The sequence below is a fragment of the Pyrgilauda ruficollis genome, unplaced genomic scaffold (assembly GCF_017590135.1).
Source record: "Pyrgilauda ruficollis isolate IOZ18807 unplaced genomic scaffold, ASM1759013v1 scaffold22, whole genome shotgun sequence".
Taxonomy (NCBI): Eukaryota; Metazoa; Chordata; class Aves; order Passeriformes; family Passeridae; genus Pyrgilauda; species Pyrgilauda ruficollis.
Genome location: NW_024521428.1, coordinates 3983464 through 3998390, shown reverse-complemented (window position 1 = coordinate 3998390; position 14927 = coordinate 3983464). Strand labels below are relative to the sequence as shown.

The window sequence follows — 14927 nt, the reverse complement described above, 5'->3', positions numbered from 1 at the left end:
TCCATGTATGAGAACAAAATCAACAAAACACTATCAGAGGGTTGCCAGCACAGAAAATCAAAAGTAGACTTGGTTACATAGGGAGGCATCAGTTTCTTTTCACATGCATAATATGTCATACCAGTGAAGAAAAAATTGTAATTAGCATGAGCTCCACATAATTTGGTTTAGCACAGCCTACTTAATGCAAACGTCTTCATTTACTTCCTCCCCATGTAAGGCCTCGGGCTCACACTGGTGGTTCCCCTCCTGTCTTATTCTGCACAGCTGCTCTACTCCTTGCCACTGATCTCACACGTGTGCCTGAGCCATCCAGCTCAATTCCTTCAATGTCCTGCACTTTTCTGGGACAGAAGTGTCCTTTCAGCTCCAAAGAGTGTCCTTCGTTATCATTAAAGGAAATGCAGTGAATTCTGCATAGATAGTTATCTTCTGCCCCTCTGGAGCCCTTTTGTCAGTCTGCATTCTCCAGCAAGAGGAGTACCAGACAAATGCCTCCTGTAACAGCCGGGCTGTGCTTTCAGCTTCACCTTCTCCATCCCCTCCTCCTCACCTCACTCTTCCTCCCAAGTGTGGTCTTTGTTCACCCTATTAAGACTTCCTCCTCGCAAACACCATCCATGTTTTTCTATTTGGGTACTTCTCTCAGCCTCGTCGCTATCTCCTTTCTTCAGGTGCGATAGGTTAATTTACTTTCCAGGCTTCTGTTAACCTTTCCTCTGCCTTTCCAGGGCTGATAGGCTCTATCACAGGATACTTCTCACTGTGTGCTTGTACAGCACCTTGCATAATGAATCCCAACCTCAGGCTTTTCAAACATTATCAAGAACTCAAGCTTCTTGTCAAACCCAACAGAAAACCACCCTGCTGTACTTTTGCTGAAGAACAAGCAGGAAAGAAGAATATACAGAGCTGACCTCCTCTCACAGCTCTTTGTACCATCCTGCAGTGTCCCTCTATTCTGTGCATTTAACCCTCACTTGTAATCATGCACCTCAAAAGCCTATGTGAATCAGGACAGTCTAATTTTTAATCTGAGCATATCACAGTTTAATCAGAAAAATTTTGTGTGTGCCTATTACTTGTTATTTAATCTGTGAAATCCAGCCTATAAAACCTGTTGGTGTAAAGATAAGCACTTTATTTAATATCCAATTAAACGTGGTCACCAGAGAAATCACAGCTTATGCAACTTTATCAGAAAAAGATTAATCTATTTCAAGCTTAGCCCAAAATGTCATAAAAGAACTCATGAATTTAGATAGGAATCCACTTATTAGCCAAAGACATTTTCCTATTGAGTAAGAACAGTCTAAATTGCTGCCTATATTTATACTTGGTTCAATCAAATTTCTGTACTCAGTAGCTGTCATTGATTTTCAGGACAATTATCAAACAAAAATGATGAACAAACTGCAGGAACATTATAGAGCCTTTTTCAACTCCACAGTAATCATTAGAAAACGCACAGCCTGCTCATTGATAATGCTTTAATGGCTCACAGGGTGACATCATCAAATTAAAAAGATAGTCACACCCGGAAGGCAGAAGATTTTCTTTTTAGCATTGCAATTTACCATTTTAAAGTTAATTGTATTTTGCTTGGTGTTTCAAAACACACAAGGCTGCATTGAAAGTTACTTTTTTCATATTGTGTGATCATGCCCAAACTCATGATTTTAGAATAAGGAGGCAAATAGTTGAACTTATTTCTTTAAATTAAGCAGACTTTCTTTCCTGTCTAGAAACTGATAACCCTCAGTTCATTAGCTGAGTTTCCCACAGGGCCTACAAAGGCACATTCCATTTCCATACTGTTTGATTTGTCTAGCTGATTTATTTTAAAAGTAGTCTATATTAAGATTATTAAATAATAGTTATGATGTGGTATAATATTTCCATATTAATTATAATCTTCAGTAAGATATGTATTTCACAGTACAGAAAACTTCTTTACAAAACAGAGAAGGGTGTATAGGTGTATCAGTAGAAGTAGCAGAGCTGCAGTTAGTTGCTGGGGCACAGCAATTTTGGTTTTTGTCTACTGGGTCAACCTGAGGCAAAAAGTTCAAATGAAATGGCTAAAAGTCAGTATTAAACAATGATGCTTAATGGCCTACTTAAAATTAGTTCAGTGATCCAGCCCCACTCTGCTGAGTGCAAAAATACCTATCTGTAATCAATGCATAAAACGTATCATACAGAAAAGCTACAGGAGAGTAACTCACACCTGGCTACAGAGGATTTGCTGAACTGTATCTTCTCCTCCATGCTGTAAATTCTTTTGTGGCACTCAACAGATAAGGAGTTCATTTGCAAAGTTTGGCACGGCTATCAATTTTGTATAAATTTAAAAAAAAATAGGGAAATCGTTTACATGGACACCATCTTCCTGTCACTGAATGGCAAACCTAAGCTTCTCAGAAGAGGCAGTGGATGTCCATTAGTTAGTTAGTTTATCCCTTGCTCTGAATACACAAAAATTCAATATGAAGAAAACAGCAACTTTATTCTGAGAGCCATCTCATGGAGGAGAAGATGGGAGTGGGAAATGTGATCCAATCCATTTCAAGAGAAATTAATTAGGCCTGCATTTGGGTGTAATTTAGAACAGACGAGAACGTCACCTGGGTCCCACACCCAAGAATCCAAGAAGGTGGGGAATGCTTCCTATACTGGTACTGTGCCAACCCCACAGGCCCCCAGATGCTGGCAGCAGCTCCCAGAGGGGCAGATCCCTGTCCCAGCTCCTGCCTGGCCTCTGCTCTGGGCTGCAGGGAGCCACCAGCCCTCCCTGCCCAAGCTCACTCAGCTACAAGGCCTTTGCTCAGCAGAGCTATGCCAAGAACAGACAGCAGAAGGATTTGCTTCTCTGTGAACCTTCAAAGATTTGTGGCGGGCACTTTTTAGCTGAACTTCCTCTGTGGCAGCTCTTCATCCCGTGCTCTTTATATAGCAGCAATTAGCATATCTGAGAAATCCCCATTCGGCATGTTTTATGGGCTCTTCTCTGTACTGAGATAGTTCTGTAAGTTATGAGCAGAGATATGCCATAATTCCTAATGTACAACTGTCAGGAAATCACTCACGTAGATTTATTCACTGAACAGTTGGTGAGGAAACCAATTCTGAAAAGGGAGCTAGAAACTTTAATTACATGAGAGAGAAAAATTACTCAAGCACCTCAGACTGGTCAAGAAGCCCCTTTGATGTGCTGAAGACATGACCTGAAATTAATAGATTAATGCACCGTAGTGTTTTGAGTTCAAATGCTGGCTTCTGCCCCTATTTTTATTCTGCATTACTATTGCTGACTTTCTTCAAGGTAATAATAATGTCAAAAAATAACCACAGGTGTTACATCTGCACTCTGGAACAAAACAAAGGAAGATTGAAGACAAAAGACCATCTTCCCTCCAGCAATATCTTATTGACCAAAGGAAGTTCATGCAATGTAGAGCAGAAATATTCCTCCCTGTCAAACCCTGAATGCAATACCACTGAATGCAATGGCAAAACCCCTATTAATTTCTAGTGGAGGATGTGCAGTGAATAACTCAGATGGAAGTGGTAAACCATTAAGTGACATAATCACTCAGGAACTGTCTGTGCCTCAAGTGACCTAAATGACAGGAAGAAATAGATTGAGAAACACTAATTTGAGTTTAGTAAGGATCCTTTAGTTATGTTTCTGTATTTACTTCCATCTCCAGCACCAAGTTATGGAAGAACTTCATGTGTCACTCTGTATGGGGTCAGCTGTGGCACAGACATCAGGACACAGAACTGGTTCAGCCTCTGCACTTTTGCACTCAGCTTTGACACCAAAACACCCTGGGCTCTGCTTACTCTGGGCCTGTGGCCAGCCACGATTCTGCCCAGCCTTGCTCTGGGAATGGAGTAAGGTGCATGATCCAGGTGTGCCATCCTGTCCTCTAGCAGCCACTCACATAATTTTCCATCTGATCCCTCTGCTGGGACCACCAGCAAGTGGGCCAAGGGAAGCAGGCCTGTTCTGGCAGCATCACAGAAGGTGTCCCCATCTGCCTTCACCTCAGCTAATCCCTTTTGCAACCAGATTCAAAATATTATTTTCAGAGGTGTCATTAATGCTTATGAAGAGCTTTGAAACTCCTGAATGCAATAGATTACAGTAGTAAAAAACACAGAATTTTTTTGTTTATTGATAAGAATGCAGCTGGGTATGATGAAAAGCTATATTCCCTATGCGTAGGGGTGGTGGGAAAAAAAGGACCTGCTGTGTTTCAGATGTCAACCTCTTTGTAGAGGTTGTTCACAGCTATTTAGACACCTTGTTTAAGCATGAGGTTTTGCCTCTTCCAGCTCCCACAGAAGCTATGTGTACCCACAAGCCCGGATTTGTGCCTTCTACAGTACTGCTTATGGGAGCAAAACAGGTAATGCATTTTCCTCCTGAGACGGTGATTGCACCTCTGTGAAGGCAGTGATGCCCCACTGTCTAAATTTGTCTTCTCATGGGAGAGGACAAGCTTCTTTAGAAACAACCACAACCATGAAGTTTGATTCTTTTTCAGGAGTGTAGTCTGGACATAGGTACATTCCTGCCTGAGAGCAGAAACAGCACAGGAAGGAAGGCTGTCCTAAGGCTTCCTCATGGGAACAAACACACTACAGAAAAAGTATAATGTTTTGGGCCCTGCTCAGCCATCTCTAAGCTACTGAAACATTTTGCATGCAGACCTTATCATAAATTATGATTGCTGCTTATGGTATTTTTCAAACTGTCTCACATTGCACTTGATCCTCCCATGAGGACAAAAATTTAGACCGTGACTAACTCCTTTTCGGTGAGTTTCCCAAAGCATAATTTCATTCCTTTCTCTTCAGTTTCCCACACAATTCTTTTCTCAGATTCCTTCACTGTTATAGAGCCCAGTTCATTTTTATGTCCTTTCTATCTACGTATTTTTAACTCTTCCTGCATGCTAAACATTAATGATTTGGTGCAAGGAAGACAATTCTTCATCTGCTAATGGCATTTTCCCAACTGTTCCTCTCACACTGCACTTGGTCCTTCATCCCATGCCTTTTTTCTAGACAGCATACTTCTGCTCTTCATGGACTACTACTTCCATGAAATCAGAAATTAACCAGCTAATATATTTTATTGTATCAGATGTCTCTGATAATGTGCTTTCTTATATCAGATGTCCCTGAGATAGTCATTAAAATCAGAGAAGGCCTCTTGGAAAATATTTCAGAACTGCCAAATCATGGTCATTTTATACACTTTGTATTAATACTCTGTTTGATTGTATCTGTGATCAATAACCTCGCAGCTGTCTTCCCCTTTTCTACTTCAGATCTCAAAGTTTCAGCAGTCACAAGCTGTACCTACCTCTGTATTTGACTGTGGTTGTACAACTACCTTTAAATAAATGCAAGATTCGATTAGCAATAGATTATGCTACTGGTATTTGAATACTAATAATCGTTAGCATGTGCAAGAAAAAAAGAAATCACCTTCAATATCTCATTTCAAAGAAGTAACGAAGCAAAGAGTCTTCCATCCCATCTCTCCTTAAACATCTGTTAGTGATAAGAGCTAACAAGAAATGCTCTTGGTTTTCCTTTCTTTCTAGTTACATAAGCTTCCCTTACAGCCATTTGCAGTAAATGCAGAGAAGTATGAATAGCAATTTTTGGTTCTGAGAGAAGATGCTGGTTCTCAATATGCATACCTGGTGGCTCACTGGCTTGAATTATTTCTGTATATTTATCTTCCAATAAAATGTGGCAAAAAGCAACTTCACATCATGCCTTCATTTCTCAGAGAAACATGCTGGTGGGCAGGGAAGAAAATGGGAAATGTATGAGGGAATTTTGGAAAGGAAATACTTGTCCTAAACCATGTAAGGAGCAGCCTCAGCCTTCCTAGCATGCTGGTTTTGACCCATGAAATAAAAAAGGTACCATATTTCAGAACATGCAACTGTTATATATGAAACACAATTAAGAGATTTGGAGCAACATGAATATGTAATGTACATATTTCTTTACAGATGCATTTTTCTCCAGACAGTCCGGTGCCTGCTTTAATTTGGAAGCTATCCATTTTCATACAGAGTTAACCAAGAGTGACAGGAAATCAGATGCTTATGTTATATATCTTTTCTGAACTTGAAAAAAAAACCCACCCTCCTGTTAATTACTTTTCTAGGAAGCTATTTTGTGATACCACAGGGATAGATCTTCCATATTCAGAAGTGGTACAGAAAAGAAAAACTTTACAACACACAGTGTGAATAAAGTATGTAACATGCAGATATTTAAACATATATTGTCTTAATTTATTGTTATGTGAACATGTGATCAATAATAAAGAATTTAACTGCTTCTGGCCTGGTTGGATGAATTGACAGTTCCTGGAGATCTCTTTAACCTTGTACATCAAACGGCACATATACATTATTTATTTAGCTGGAATTAACAGTGATCTGTGAAGCTCACTGTATTTTCCTTTAGTTCTCTTTCTCATCAGTCATACCTGACCCCTGCAAGCATGTTCAGTGGTACCACTTTCATGTCGTTCTGATACATGGAAGACTGGGAAACTACAGAACAAAGAAGCTAAATAATTTTTACAGATTTTTTTTTTAATTTAAAGTATCCTAAACCACCTTTACATCCCACATGATCCCTTTCAGATTGTGAAGAGTAGACAGAAATGCCCTGCCTTGCTGTAATTATTGGAAAGGAGGATGTGAGCTGGTATTAACATAAGTACTCTGCAGAAGCAGCAAGGGCTTGGACTCCTCACCTTAACTGCACGCTGACACAATGCCCCAGTGCTGTGCAGTGGGAGTCTGGGAAATAGAGTCCACCTAAGCATCTCACTGGTAATCTGAACTCATAGCAAGCCCACTCTTGCTCTCCCTCTGTACCTCTACCCTCTCTTTTGTTTAAGAAGCCATGAAACAGATGGGGAGAAGATGCTCAGCCAAAACTTCACATGGAGGACAGTTCCTTGTGTTGGTCGGAGCGCCGTGCTCCAGCACGCAGCTCCTGCAACCACATCCAGAAGGGTTGCTTTCTCCAGCTGCTGAATACCTTACAGGCCTGGGAGCAATCCATGCTAATGGGGCCAAAGGTGGAAAAGTGATAGCAATACCATGTATCTTTTCAGGCACATTTTACAAAGAACATCTATTAGACTACTTTGTTTCTGGTCAGGACGACTTTTATTACATGCAGTTATCATCATAAGCACTACAATGGATTAAAAAAAAATCAGACAAAATGTGCAATTAAAATCTGGGGTTTGTAATTCCAGAAATCTTATTTCCTTCATCAATAACTTTAGTGCTTACCACAGGGAACTAAAGAAGCAATTAAACATGGTTGTGGACATTTTTATGCATGCACTTTTGTATCAGCTCCAGAGCTGATTCATAAACCAAGCCATCCACTCAAGGGGGAGGGCAGGGAGGGGTGGTTAAAAACTAAAAGGCAAGACAAGTTTCTCACAATTAATCATATTCTTACATCCACTGAGCTTTCCTTACTCCAGAAGTGGCTACTTTTCCAACTTCAGAAAAGATGGAAAGACCAGTTTTATCTGGCTTATGAGAGACCTGAATTAACTGCTCAAGTATGTTTTCAATAATTAGAAAACAACGACCTCAGGGAAAACTTGCAAAAAAAACAGGTGCAAACATTAAGGGATATCCTTGAAAATTGTAAATTTGCATCTAATTTCGAGATATTTTTCCCTGATCATAGTCATCCTACCAATGAAAAACAATGAGGAACATATGAATTCACCATAGCAGCAAACACATAGCACATACCATAGGGTAATCAATCCATATAGAAAACTTTAGACATTATTATTCTATTAAATTCTTTCTTTTCAAAAACCTATAGATAAGTTTAGCTAGTGCTGTCCCAGAAAAAAAAAATATATTGACAATTAATTCAAAAGAGAAAGAAACTTGTTTCACTGAGGGTAGAAACAGTAAATGTAGGGAGCTCTGAAAGTAAAGTAAAGGTGTCTGAAAAGCATTTCCATTCTACAAGAGCTGTCATGGAAGAATAACCAGAGAGATTAGGCCCACTGTGTTCACTGAAGCTGCCCTCACACGCAGTTGTTTTGTGCCTTGGAGACTCCAGAACGTGAGAAAGGCAAAGGCTTGTGTCACAATTTGAAAACTATACAAATAAAAAAAAACCTTTCACATTGTTGTCTCCACTGCGTTTGTTAAGAGCATTTCCAATACCATTCTATTTAACACTCTCTTTCTTCACAGTGCCACTCTGTTAACTCTGCTACATAAATACAGGCAGTAACACACAGCCCTCCCACACTTGAAGGTCCTGAGTAACTCACCACTAGCAGGGATCTCTGCACCACACTGCTCTTGTTGTGCAGTTCTTCCTGTTTAACGTGGGAAAACATTCTTTATTTGTGGGGAAGGTCAGTGCTACCATTACAGGGATGAATTGATCTGTGTCTCCTTGTAAATGCAGCATGAACATCTGGGAAAGAAAACATCTACAACTGCCTCATACTTACAAGTACTCAAGTGCTGTGATTGCTAACTGGCTTCTCAAGCACTGCAATTCTACAATGAAGTCAATAAATGGCAGAGGAGTATCAACACACTTAATTCTGTGCTTATGTCTCCAGCCTCTTTGGGCGCATCCTGAAACAGTGCCGGAAGAAGTCTGGACCCTTTTGCTAATGCATTCAATCTCTCTCTCCCTTTTCATGTAAAAGCATCTTTGACTGTGCTTTTATTTTCATTCCTGCTTTTCTCGGCCAGAATTAAACACCCTGGGATGTAGAGAAGAAAAACCTGAATTCTCATCTTAGTCCTGCAACACTTCAACAGGCTCCACTGCAGCCAGGGAGATGTGGTGTTGTGCCTCTGAGGAAAAGCACTTATCCAGATCTCCTCTAAACCTAATCCTTCCTCATGAGATACTGTTTTCCCTCTACCGTCCTACAGATCCAGATATGTGGAATTTCCAGATGAAGCATGAACTGATAATGACTATATTCCTTATTTAGTTTTCACTGGACCTTCTGTTCTCAAATGAAATGTAGCAGCATAGGAACTTGCATCTTCAGTTTTTAACTGGAATGGAACTGCTTATTATACATGCATCTTCTTCAAAGAGACCAATTTTGATCAAATTATCAACATTGAGGCCAAATTGTAAAGTTTTTTTCAGACGGAGGAAAGAGTTGTGGGGTGTTTTTGCTTTCCATTAATATGTGGGGATAGAGCTGATAGGCAAAAAAGAGATTGCAGATTCAAAGGACACTTGCTAGAGTGTGTGCCAGATGCTGATAGCTATATATAGCCATTCAAAGGAGAGTGACTGCAGAGAGTATCTTACCAAGGCAAATAGGAATTTGCCTGAGTAAGATCAGGGCAAAAATAAAAAAAAATAAAAAAAAAACAAAAAAAAAACAAAAAAAAAAAAAAAAAAAAAAAAAACAAAAACCAACCAAACAAACAAAAAACCAACAAAAAACCAAAAAAAAAACCAACCCCAAACTCAACCTTTAATCTACAGTGCATTATTTCTGCTGCAGAGGTTGTGTAAGTACTCCGTGAAGTGAATAAGAAAATGTCCTCATGATGACCGTACCTACATTTCACATAAATAGGTTTCCAAATTTAACAAAACCAAATCTTCCTTTTTACCATTAGACTCACAGTCATTCTTGAATACAACCTCTATTTCTTTGCTCCATAACCCTTAAGAGACGTAAGCAAAGGACAATAGATAAGGCTTCTTCAATGTAATAAAAAAGCAGCATGCAGCCTACGAGATGAAATTCAAAAACAGAACTTGGATATAAAGAACATGATTTTCCACCCTATGTTTTTCTTATTGTTTCACTCAAGAACATTTTAGAAAAGAAAGGCGCTCGATTTCCCTACCTTTTTTCCTCTATACACTGGTATCAAATTTTTCTTCCCTTTTATCCAATACAGTGCTTTTACTTACAGCAATGTAATTTCTAAGTAGTTCAAAATGTGAAATACCAGTACTTGAGATGACTTGAGCTACCATTTCTTCAGAGCAGTATGATAATTTTGGAATGACCAGGAGGTTGGGTATGGATTCTAGTTAACACTGATGAACCTGGCTACTAAAGATTAAATTCCCAAATGAGTAAATGCTACCTTTCTATACACAGGTCTATCCAAATTATTCTCATTAAAACAATTTAAAAAATTTATAAGCTTCAGCCTGTGTCAAGGTATTGAAGACTTTCCAAAACTGATTAAAAATATAAAATGAGTTATTGAACTGCATTAAAAATCAACCTTTTTCATGTGTTGAAAAGTAATGGTCTATAATTCGTATTCAAGAGATCTTATTTCAAGTGAATAATAATTGTACTGCAGCCAACTCTGTGCCCTGTTTCTCTGAAAACCTCATGGAATGTACAGAAGAGGATTTTGTATCCTGCTGATCACACACACACACACACACACTTTGTGTGACACTGTTTCTTATTCTCCAGTCCTTACAGGGAAGCTTAACTTAGTTTCATTATGTGTTTATTTTTCCACTGCTGGTTCTTTCAAACTGGTGAACACAAATGGAAGTGCACAGGTATCACAGAATGGTTTGGATTTGAATGGACGTTAAAGATAATCTAACTTCAACTCCAGTACCATGGCAGGGACACCTTCCACTAGACCACACTGCTCAAAGCCCCATCCAACCTGGCCTTGAACACTTCCAGAGATAGGGCATCCCCAGCTTCTCTGGGCAACCCTTTCTAGTGTTTGAGCACCCTCAGAGTAAACAATTTCTTCCTAATATCTAATCTAAACCTACCCCCTTTCAGCTTCAATCCATTACCCCTAGTCCCATAACTACATGCCCTTGTAAAAAGTCCCTCCCCAGGTTTCTTGCAGGCTCCCTGTAGGTCCTGGTGCCATAAGATCTCACTGGAGTCTTTCCTTCTCCAGGCTCAACAACCCCAACTCTCCCAGCCTGTATTCATAGCAGAGGTGCTCCAGCCCTCTGATCAGCTCAGCGTCCCTCCTCTGGACTTGCTCCAGCAGCTCCACATCCTTCTGGGGCTGGGGGCCCCAGAACTGCTGTCAGATAAACTGATAAGACAAGGGGAAATACTGAGTAAGGGGAGGGATAACCTCAGCAACAATCCAGGCTGGGTGCTGACTGGCTGGACATGAGCTCTTCAGTGAAGGGCCTGGGGGTTCTGGTGGACAGCAAGCTGAGCAGGAGCCAGGAATGCCTCCCAGGGCTGCCCACACCAACCCCAGAGCACAGCGACTGCCCTGGCGAGCCCTTCTCAGCCACACACCTTTTGTTTTAGCAGACACAGAGCTTCATTTCACTACCAGCACTTCAGATACCCTACCCCAAGCCCTCTGCCCCTCTCCTTCTTTCCTGGCTGCTATTAAGCAGCTTTCTGCCACTCTCATTTCTGTTTCCATGTGGCTTCCAGGTTGCTGTAGCCTACTTGTCTGCCTGCTTTCCCTCACAGTCATCCCATATGACATCTCTTCTCTTCCCACAGCCACTGGGGATACTAGGTCCGTCCTGGCCAACACCTTTAGCCTCACTGAACAACAGAGGCCTCATTTTGCCTGCAAACACTCACAGGACCATGGCAGCTTTTGCGCTGCAAGCAGCTTACAACTTCTGGCGGGATGGCAAACATTTGATGTAAAGGAGAAAATTTATGAGTTTAATAGCAGAAATTTTAAAAAAGGATGGGAATTCTTACACAATTCTACTGGAGGATTTATGATACAAATAATAGGAATGGAAAAACATTTTGAAATTAAAAGAAGTCCAACTGAAAATCAAAGAGCGGGTGGATTAGGCAACACTCAATAAAAAACTTTCAGTCTTGGTTAACATTTCTCCCTGTAGCAATAGCAGTGGGTTACCAGTTTCAGCTTGTGCCACTTGGGACTGAAAAAGTCAGAACAAAGAAAATATCAGGATAAATGAAAAATAGCTGGTCCATTGTCTTGCATTGATTTTTCAGATCTGAACATTGTCTTTTATTAGCTCCAGTTTCAAGCCCCAACACCAATAGTACCTACTATTTTTCTTCTTAGAAATTTGTCCATAAATTTTCATAAAAATCTTTTTGCTTTTGGTCCACTTCCTTCAACTTCAGTTGAATGTTTATATTCTGTTATCAAATACTGTTTTATTAACACTGCATCACATAAAATCTGTGAGAAATTAGTGAATATTTTAGTAGGTAACCTGCAGTCCACTCTCTCATACTATAGTCTACATTGCCATCAGTATCTAAACAAATTTAAAGTGATCTCAACTATGTCTCCTCATCTAGAAACTGCAGTATAAACTTATGCTTATGCAGCAGCATGGATTACATACAACAAATTAAATCTTTCTTTCCGGAGGTAGACGAATTTGGAATGCAAATGGTAAATCCTGAGCTTCAGACAAACAAATGACTGCCTATCAGAACTCCTTGCCATACTAATCCTTAGAGTATTGCATACATGCAAAGGGGGGAAATTTGAAAGAGTCAGATAATTGCCACAGGCATCTTTAATTCTAACAGCGCTTCCCACTTGCAGATAGAAGCACAAGTCTGAAAGAGGTAATAAAAGCTAAATGGATATTACTATCTGCCGTTACCTGATCTATCTGCACAATTACAGCACTTTGTGAATGCTAAATTTGCTTATAAGATCTAGTTTAAGAGCCTAAAACAACCCCTTTTCAGGAGCAACATATCACCTACATGTTGTTTGGAACTGATGGAACTTTCACTTAGAGAAAAATCACAGAAATAATTGCTTCCAGAGAGATTTCTTTCCCAAACCAAACCCAAGGGGAATACAAGAGTCAACTCCATTTCTGAAAAACAGACATTAAGAGGCCAGAGAACTCCACCAAAAATTAGATTTTTCCTCTCCCTTAACAATGCCAGAAACAAAATTTTAAGACTTAAAACATCTCAAGACACACCACAGCTGTCAAAAAAGAGTAAACAATCATTGCCTCTTCTCTGAGAAAGTCACAGTGATTCAGTCAAATAGAGTCCTATAGTCCTATAAATACTATAAATTGTCGAATTCATTCCTCTATCAATTTGCAAAAGAGAATGATGTGGCCATCTTTTTACTGGCATACAGGCCTTTGAACACACCCTTGAATAAAAAAATCACCCTTTATTCTGCCAAAATGAATCACTTCTTTCCCATCAAAGAAGACCAGATAGTCAAAAAACAGACAATCACAGTCAAAGTGGTAAAGCAAAGTGTCCTCCTGGCATAAAAGGAATGTGAAATAAATGAATGTACCGTAAGTCCAAGCAGACATATTTTATATCTATTGCTGATAAACAAATGTTGTCTAAAAGCTCTTTCAGACACATTCTCCTACTTGTAGCATGGCCAGGTTTATTGGGTCGACCCACTACACCAGGTTTCTACAGATGGAAATTCTTTAAGAAGGAGACCTCAGTCTTCTCAGAAATTGGCTTGAAACACAAACAGATAATATTAACTAAAAAGAGAGTCTCATTTCTCTATTCTCATCTATTCCACAGATTTCATATAGTGTAAGTAATTTATTTAGATTGTGAAACTACTTTGACATTGAGAATGGCAGAACTGTTTCTGGTCACATTCACTTCATTTAATCTTTACCAAAGAGAAAGAAATCAATGAAATATGAACAGCAAGAAGCAATGCACCTGCCAGGAAAAAAAATCAGGTTTTATAAATGAGCACTCTGGAAAGAGACAATGAAATAACACATACTACTAGAAAATGTGCCATTGTGGGAAGTGTTTTGGTCCTGAAGACAATGAGCATTTTGCTGTTAAGATATTTTTAATTACTGTGAGGCTGCTATTTGCAATATACTATACCAATGTCACCAAAAATATCAACATGCAGATCAATATGTTAAAAATATGTAAAGAGACACGTGCAATAAGGCATCATCCATCCATCCATCCATCCATCCATCCATCCATCCATCCATCCATCCGTGGGGGTATGTCATAAGAAATATAAAAACACTTACTTCTTCTTGCTTAGGAATGCTGAACTTGGTGATCTTTGACTTGGTCCTGGCTGAATCAGGCTTGCTGGAAGGCACTCCCCGATATGACTTGGTGCTCTCTGCTGGTAACTTCAGCTTTGGAGACTCATCCGGAGCCTGGTCTTGACCGTCCATTGGCCTTACATAAGCTGTTGGCTTCTGCTGACCCAGACTGGGCTTTGAAGCTAGAGAGGGTGGGAAGTTTTGGACACAGTGTCCCCCACCATGCTTTGCTGGCCTCTCTTGGACTTTGGTTCCTCCTTCTGAGCTACAACTGATCTTGGCTGGCTGCTGGACTCTGTTGGTGTTTTCTCCTAATGTGGCCCTCAGCGAGCTCTGCTGGGCAGAATTGGAGGAGGAGGAGGAGGAGGAAGAGGAAGAGGAGGCAGAGGAGGAAGAGGAGCAGGAAGAGGAAGAAGAGGAGGAGGTGGGACTTGATGCATAGTGTTTTAATTTCTCCAAATTGGATTTTTGGCTCGCCAGTTTGAAGTCACCCTTGTGCGACTCCAGTGACCGGTGTCCGTGTTTGCTTGCTCTCTGCTGGCCATCTGAAGTGGCATTATGCCCAGCCTTCTGCCAGCCCATTGTGGTACTTTTGCTCTGCTGAGCAGCTAGGGATGCTGGTGTGGAAGAAGTAGTGCTGGAAATAGGAGGAGGAGGTGGTGGTCTCGAGTCTGCCAGAAGGTGTTCATCAGTCTTGGGGAGAGATGTCTGAGGAACCCCAGGTTTTGGAACCCCAACGAGATGGCTCTGGTTTGACCGGTCAGTTAACAAGTCTTTCATTTCATCATAGTTGCCCAAAGTATTCTGGATGCGATTGGAAAGCTCATCCCCCTTGTTAGTCTGCA

At 40.3% G+C, this 14927-nt stretch overlaps 1 protein-coding gene across 1 annotated transcript in view; it reads right to left on the bottom strand.

The window, feature by feature from the left end:
• AFF3 (AF4/FMR2 family member 3) overlaps nt 1-14927 on the bottom strand; it is a 273293-nt gene that overhangs the window by 242272 nt on the left and 16094 nt on the right. The window contains exon 4 of the mRNA XM_041468410.1: nt 14062-14922. Coding sequence (XP_041324344.1) covers nt 14062-14922 — 861 coding nt within the window. The remainder of the gene's footprint in view (nt 1-14061; nt 14923-14927) is intronic.